This window comes from Sinocyclocheilus rhinocerous, unplaced genomic scaffold (assembly GCF_001515625.1).
Source record: "Sinocyclocheilus rhinocerous isolate Xijiao unplaced genomic scaffold, SAMN03320098_v1.1 scaffold1858, whole genome shotgun sequence".
In the NCBI taxonomy this organism is placed as follows: Eukaryota; Metazoa; Chordata; class Actinopteri; order Cypriniformes; family Cyprinidae; genus Sinocyclocheilus; species Sinocyclocheilus rhinocerous.
The window spans coordinates 943,555-952,054 of NW_015647052.1; the positions used below are offsets into that span (position 1 = coordinate 943,555).

The following is an 8,500-nucleotide window of genomic DNA, read 5'->3' on the forward strand; positions in this document are numbered from 1 at the left end:
GTAGATATGTGGGGTGTGTTAGAACGAGCCGTTTTAGGGGAGCGTGGCAGTCTTAACTTTGATAAAGAATATCTCTTTGGTTTTGAGACTTTAGTCTTTGCAACTTCAGGGATCTTATCTATGCACAATCAGCTTGTAACACTCCAAAGAGAAAGGAAAACTTGAAATCGCATCATATGACCCCTTTAATTGCTGTTAAACTGTTCTTGCATTGATTTTAACAGTTCCTGTTGTTTTCAGTAAATTAGATTTTATAAAAGAAAAGGCGAAAAGGCATGCAAACGGATCAAAATGAAATCCCAACCGGAAGAATTATGATCTCCCACCAAGATTTATTTAGATTAAGCAATATTGCGATGCTCATGAAATGAAACAGGCCTCTAATATAACATCATCAGGTTAATTATGTAATAACAATCAAAATGTTACAGTAGCTACTTGCAGCCAGCTTTGAGCAGGTTTGGCACTTGTGTGTTGCTTGCTTATCTATAAGTATGATGATGGCAAATGCCATTTGATCTTCACATGAACTAGCTGATCATTTTTGTATCTGTCCCAGTTCTATAGACTGTATTCTGTATTCTCTGGTGCACAAAATCAAAATCTAGTAGCTAAAGTCTTAACATTGCACAATTCCTGAGGTGAAGTACTGCAGATCACAAACCTTCTCTAAAAGCTAGCTCTAATTTAACTCTGAAATGTGTCTTTTTGTAGCTACTCCCAAAAAAAAAAATTGGGATTGGGAGACTCAGAAATGTTTAATCCACCTTAAAAAAGAGCTTTCTTAGAGAAATTGCGTCAATGCAGTCATATCAAACATTCATACAGCTGGCTAATCTATGTAGGACACAAAAAGCACATAAGAAGCTGATAACGTGTGCTTCTTTTGTGAGGATAATGTAAAAACAACATCCTCTGACATAAGGGCTGCATCCGTGTTGTGTTATTAATTAAGCTCTATATTGACCCAGCATGGTCCCCTGATCAAGCAAGATTACAATAACAAATAACAAAAGCATCTCTGTGTCGAAATGCCTGCAAGTTATGCACTATTCACCTACTCAAAGAATGCCGCAAGCAACTGAAAAGATTTTGCATTAAAAAAATACACTTGTAAAAGAAGAGAATGAATTGCATTACCTGCATCTGATGAGACTACACCCATTTAAGAGAGAAGAGACAGAATAAAAAAAGTGGTCAGTTTGAGGAAATCATTAAACAGATTCAACTAATGCATTTTTTTGCACCTAGAGTGATAGAGACAGGCTGACAGGGTTGGACTGTATGGAAGGAGCATTTTCAACAAAAAGAGTTTTGCATTGCTAATGTACGTAGTAGCATTATAAATATTTTATAATGATTGATTTGCAACGTCTTTGATCCATCAAAATGTCATCCCTTCTCCTAACAACACACTTTGAGCTCTTATCAAATACACATCTTATTCAGCAGTAATGAAAACATAATTGCAGGACTACAGCAGGCACGGTCCATGATGTTTTTCATGGTCTGCATTGGCACTGCAAGGCTCACAGATCTGATTGCATAATACTGATCACATTTACATGCAAACCACAGATTAAGTTTATGGTTTTGGTTAAGCTTTTATTCCATGCATCACAAAACTTATACAGGGTTCCTGCTCATTTTTTTAAATTCAAATTTAAGGCTTTTAAAGAATTTTTTAAGACCTGAATAAATAAAAAGGAATACCGCACGCTAGGTCCCTGTAAAGTCAATTCTGAGAATTGTTTCTGAATGCATTATAAATGTTACAAATGTATTGCTGAAACACATTACAAAGACTGTGAACTATATAGTACTGAATAGTGGAGTTAGACTGTTAAACAGTTTTTCACCAATTCTGTGTTACGGTTTTTTTGGGCGGGGCTAAAAAGAGGGTTCGATGGCGCACTGGCGCCCCCGAGCCATGGCCCCTCCCCTAACACTATAACTAGAGCACATTCGCATCAGTTCACCCGCTCAATCGCGAGTTGTCAGTACTGTTAGTAACACACAGCCTACACAGTTTGCTAGCTAGGTATGCTTTTGTCACTGAAATGCGTATTTCCTGGTTGCGATAACATACAAAACAGCTTGGTGTCCTTATTTAAATTTCCTAATAATGATTATATCAAAAAGAGTTGGATTAATTTTGTGAAGAGCCACCTTGATGGAGAGCTGAGGATCACCACCAAAACCTGCCTCTGCAGTGATCATTTTACACTGGATAAATTTATAAACTTTCATTGGAGACAACTGGGATTCACTGATAAGCCGCTGTTACTGGTAAATGGGGCCGAACCGACTATTTCCCGCCTCGGCCTTCATCCTCCCGTCCGGACACTGTGGTGTGTTTTCTGTGGTGTGACGAACTCAGAACACATATTTAATATTGCCTTTACATAATTTATAAACTTTGATTAATAATATTGGTCCCACTTTATAGTAAGTGGCCCTAATACCTGTGTACTTACATAGTAACTAGATTTGATCACTTACTTGGTGGATTTTTTCATCATTCAAATTTGGCTGAGTGGTTAATAATACATTTTTCTGATTTTTCTGTGCTGACCCAGTGCATTGTGATTGGCCGAACACCGCAAGCACTCGTCGGAAATGTAACGCCCCTTACCATAATCGCGAGCTTCATCTTTCAAAATAAATGTAAAGACAGAGCCCGAAAGGGGAACAGAGTCGCGTGACAGACACAGTGATGAAGCTGGTATGTGTTTGCAGTACACAAGCCACGGTTAAGACAGCTGACTCCACTGTGATGTGACCCTGTCTCTCTCTCACACACGCGCGCGTGCACGCACACACACATGATGCGCAAAACTCCGCATTTGAACAGTCAATAGCAAATACTTAAACTAATAGCAAAACATACTTACAGTAGCTGATTCAGAAGCGCCAGATTGTCATAGTAAAGTCAGAATTACCTCCTCTCCTAGGTTCACGAAACGGTCGTCCATAAAATGCATTGCTGTTCTGTTGTAAGTAATCTTAATGCATCTACTTTCGGAAGGCCAAGTAAAGTGCTTTTGCTTTCGCCTAGAAACACACAGCGTCTCCCTGACATGGCTGTTTCAACACTAACTGCGGTTACTGAAACCACCCCTTTCTTTCTTTGCGTGCACATTTGGGTGGCATTATGCAAATATTTCCACATAGTGGGGTAGATATGTGGGGGCGTGTTAGAACGAGCCGTTTTAGGGGAGCGTGGCAGTCTTAACTTTGATAAAGAATATCTCTTTGGTTTTGAGACTTTAGTCTTTGCAACTTCAGGGATCTTATCTATGCACAATCAGCTTGTAACACTCCAAAGAGAAAGGAAAACTTGAAATCGCATCATATGACCCCTTTAATTGCTGTTAAACTGTTCTTGCATTGATTTTAACAGTTCCTGTTGTTTTCAGTAAATTAGATTTTATAAAAGAAAAGGCGAAAAGGCATGCAAACGGATCAAAATGAAATCCCAACCGGAAGAATTATGATCTCCCACCAAGATTTATTTAGATTAAGCAATATTGCGATGCTCATGAAATGAAACAGGCCTCTAATATAACATCATCAGGTTAATTATGTAATAACAATCAAAATGTTACAGTAGCTACTTGCAGCCAGCTTTGAGCAGGTTTGGCACTTGTGTGTTGCTTGCTTATCTATAAGTATGATGATGGCAAATGCCATTTGATCTTCACATGAACTAGCTGATCATTTTTGTATCTGTCCCAGTTCTATAGACTGTATTCTGTATTCTCTGGTGCACAAAATCAAAATCTAGTAGCTAAAGTCTTAACATTGCACAATTCCTGAGGTGAAGTACTGCAGATCACAAACCTTCTCTAAAAGCTAGCTCTAATTTAACTCTGAAATGTGTCTTTTTGTAGCTACTCCCAAAAAAAAAAATTGGGATTGGGAGACTCAGAAATGTTTAATCCACCTTAAAAAAGAGCTTTCTTAGAGAAATTGCGTCAATGCAGTCATATCAAACATTCATACAGCTGGCTAATCTATGTAGGACACAAAAAGCACATAAGAAGCTGATAACGTGTGCTTCTTTTGTGAGGATAATGTAAAAACAACATCCTCTGACATAAGGGCTGCATCCGTGTTGTGTTATTAATTAAGCTCTATATTGACCCAGCATGGTCCCCTGATCAAGCAAGATTACAATAACAAATAACAAAAGCATCTCTGTGTCGAAATGCCTGCAAGTTATGCACTATTCACCTACTCAAAGAATGCCGCAAGCAACTGAAAAGATTTTGCATTAAAAAAATACACTTGTAAAAGAAGAGAATGAATTGCATTACCTGCATCTGATGAGACTACACCCATTTAAGAGAGAAGAGACAGAATAAAAAAAGTGGTCAGTTTGAGGAAATCATTAAACAGATTCAACTAATGCATTTTTTTGCACCTAGAGTGATAGAGACAGGCTGACAGGGTTGGACTGTATGGAAGGAGCATTTTCAACAAAAAGAGTTTTGCATTGCTAATGTACGTAGTAGCATTATAAATATTTTATAATGATTGATTTGCAACGTCTTTGATCCATCAAAATGTCATCCCTTCTCCTAACAACACACTTTGAGCTCTTATCAAATACACATCTTATTCAGCAGTAATGAAAACATAATTGCAGGACTACAGCAGGCACGGTCCATGATGTTTTTCATGGTCTGCATTGGCACTGCAAGGCTCACAGATCTGATTGCATAATACTGATCACATTTACATGCAAACCACAGATTAAGTTTATGGTTTTGGTTAAGCTTTTATTCCATGCATCACAAAACTTATACAGGGTTCCTGCTCATTTTTTTAAATTCAAATTTAAGGCTTTTAAAGAATTTTTTAAGACCTGAATAAATAAAAAGGAATACCGCACGCTAGGTCCCTGTAAAGTCAATTCTGAGAATTGTTTCTGAATGCATTATAAATGTTACAAATGTATTGCTGAAACACATTACAAAGACTGTAGTACTGAATAGTGGAGTTAGACAGTTTTTTGGGCGGGGCTAAAAAGGGGGTTCGATGACACACTGGAGCCCCCGAGCCATGGCCCCTCCCCTAACACTATAACTAGAGCACATTCGCATCAGTTCACCCGCTCAATCGCGAGTTGTCAGTACCGTTAGTAACACACAGCCTACACACACACAGCTAGCTAGCTATGCCTTTGTCACTGAAATGCGTATTTCCTGGTTGCGATAACATACAAAACAGCTCGGTGTCCTTATTTAAATTTCCTAATAATGATTATATCAAAAAGAGTTGGATTAATTTTGTGAAGAGCCACCTTGATGGAGAGCTGAGGATCACCACCAAAACCTGCCTCTGCAGTGATCATTTTACACCGGATAAATTTATAAACTTTTATCGGAGACAACTGGGATTCACTGATAATCTGCTGTTACTGGTAAATTCTCGGGTAGCCGGTCCTCTGAATCAGATTCTGGCCCAAGAGGCTCAAACACGTATGGTTTTGCAAATCCAATTAAGCTGCTAGGAGCATCCATTCAAGCTGTAGCGAAGAGGTGGCAGCTTTCCCGCAAGTAGGCGTGGTTTCAGCGTAAAAAGCGGACACGCCCCCAGCGTTTGAGAGCAGAGGATACCGCCCATTTTTTCAAGATTTTGATCACTTATTTTATTTACTTGGCGGATTTTTTCATCATTCAAATTTGGCTGAGTGGTTAATAATACATTTTTCTGTGGTGTGACAAACTCAGAACACAACAACTCTGCTTTGTTTACAGAGGTAAACAAGGAAACGCTATATTGCGGTCGGTTAATAAGCAGTGTTGCCAAGTCCGCGGTTTTCCCGCGGAATTGGGCTACTTTAACACTGTTGCCGCGGGTTGTTGTTCATGTCCGCGGGTTGAAGCGACCCCAATAACTGCAAAACCTGGCAACCTTGTTCATAGGCGCCACCTGCTGTCAGAGAGTGCGTCTCATTCAGACCTGCTGTTTTTGTTTCGTGTAGATGTTTTATGTAGCAAATAAATAAATGACACCTAAAGTCAGACCATTCTGTTGTTGTTTTAAATCCTGAAATTAATCTAAATCAAATCAAAAACAACTGCCCGGGCAGATCATGATTATAATGCAGTGGTTGCCTCTAATTTCAAATGGCTAGATATTTTTGTTTAAAGCCAGTTTGTTTGTTATAAAGCAAATAGCCTTATTTTTAAGCCAAATTTGCTTAAAAATCAGTATCAGTATCCAATTTGCTAGTTTAAAAAAAAAAAGAAAATCTGAATTCTGAATCAGCTATGATCGGGTCATCACTAATTAAAATACTAAGTAAAAGGCCTCATTCATGTTGCTCAGAGACGCAAAACAGCGCTGTGACTGTGTTTGGATTTTTTTTTTTTTTGGCAAAATAAAGCAAAAACAGGCAATATAGTGTCTAAAACGTAAGTCTCTTAATATTACCTTCTTGTTTATTGAACTGTTGAATAAAATCACGTTTGTAATCATGCTGATTTTAAAGGTGAAACCTGGCACTCTTCTTGTGATATTGACTAACTTTCTTTCTGTGGTATTTTTATACACAATGGCGCTTAGTCTTTCACAAAACATAGCTAACGTAGGGACATCATAACTAGCCAGTAGCCACCATATTGATTTACGATCTTAAATATGTCCAGCGCTTTTTTTACAGTCTATGGTCCAGCGTTTATCGGTTGTGCGTCAGTAATAATGGTCCGTGAGGAAACACGTTCCGTGTGTAGTTACAGTAAATGGACTAAACGAAGCCTCCAGGACAATAATTTGCCTCGATGATTTTTTGTATTCGAGTTACTCGAGGTATTCGAGGAATCGTTTCAGCCCTATGTGTGTTATTATAATATTGTGCCTAAAACTCACAATGTTATTGAAGTGTTGTATAAAATCCATATTACATTTGCATTCCTGCTGATATTTGGGAAAAGCACTCTTGTTTGTGTGATATTACACTACAATCACCACATCATTTTATAAAACTATAAGACAAAAACATCACACAGTAAAAATGTAAACTCTCAAGCCATGTTTTTGTTGTTTCTTTTTTGGCAGAGTGACATACTCGATGTCAGCTCACACATTGTTAAAGCAATAATTACGATATTATTGTAGACCATATATATTGCACATCCCTACGCATATAAAGAACAAGCTCACACAATCTCAACACATCATATTTCACAGATAATTTTAATCAAACACACCCTACCCCCACTAACTCACCTCTGGTGAAGTGCGCAAAATGTCACATATGTAAACAAGATGTAACAACCAAGTTGCACTATACGGTTATATTTTTGATAAAATGTAAGATATCATCTCATGATGTAATGCCTAGCAGAAAAAACACACATATTTAAGACTTTTTAATGGTCCTAAAATCAGGAGTTTTAAATTTCAGAATTTTAAGACTTTTTAATTGAACTGCGGAAACCCTGTATAATTCAACTATTACAACTATTTGTGTACTGATTTACATTCATTTAAAGGTTTAAATTAAAAAAAAACCAATAAAAAAAAACATCTCCTTGCTGTAATGAATATTCCCTTACAGTAAACATTAAGCACAAAATTGAGAAATATGGAGAATTGGATATAATGACCAGATACTGAATATATATCAGATTTAGAACCAAAAATGGTTGTTAAAAAATATCCGATTCAATAATGTTTGTTTGCAAGCATGTAACAAAATCTGATCTGCAGCTGACACTACCAAAAAATCTGAATTGGTTGACTGTGTAAATACAGATGTGGTTGCTTTGTATTTAGTGTAAAGAGTTTCACTGGATATTAGACCCATTTGGCTCATGCTTACAAACAAACAGCAAAACACCACACCCTCTCCTTAGTGACAGTCTGTAACTCAACTATAACAACTAACTTAACCTGAAGTGTCTTAAAAAAAGCAGCCAATAAAGAGACAATGTGTCTGAATAATCATCATAGATTATAAAAAGAATAGGTGTTAAAATAAAATAAATGTGGAACTCAGTGTTTCCCCTAGGTTTATGGCTTTTGGGGGGGGGGGGGTTCCCTCAATTTTTTAAAAATTTAACCTTCAAGTTAAACCGAACTTTTATTTTGACGGGTTGCCGTGAATACCTTTAATACCTTTACATTTCTGTGTGTGTATGACATGATAGTTTTACTCAAATGCAACGGTCAAATGCTCATGAAGTGACTCTCAGAGCAGTTCTGGAGATGTTGTTCATGTATTTATGTCCTCATTAGTGAGACGGCAGACGTTAATATCAACGGAAGCGTCAATGAGCGTTTCAGTACGAGTACTACACAAAACCACGCGTCTGCGCCATTCATTAACACAGAGATACGCAGAATTCATATTTAAATATGAATCGTTTTGCGGCTTAATATTTACAAATACTAGTGGGAGTGGGAGTACTTGTGTGTGTGTGTGTGTGCGCGCATGCACATCGGGCGGAACTCCGCTGTGCGCGATACAGAGCGCGACCATAACGTG

At 37.7% G+C, this 8,500-nt stretch overlaps 1 protein-coding gene across 10 annotated transcripts in view; it reads right to left on the minus strand.

Annotated features, from left to right (window-relative positions):
• Positions 1-8,500, minus strand: part of LOC107708645 (ataxin-2-like) — a 35,917-nt gene that overhangs the window by 23,048 nt on the left and 4,369 nt on the right. For 7 of the 10 annotated variants that reach the window (XM_016512942.1, XM_016512938.1, XM_016512937.1 and 4 more), the window contains exon 6: positions 4,320-4,334. The exons of the other annotated variants lie outside the window; for them this stretch is intronic. In XM_016512942.1, coding sequence (XP_016368428.1) covers positions 4,320-4,334 — 15 coding nt within the window. The remainder of the gene's footprint in view (positions 1-4,319; positions 4,335-8,500) is intronic. 10 annotated transcript variants of the gene reach the window in all.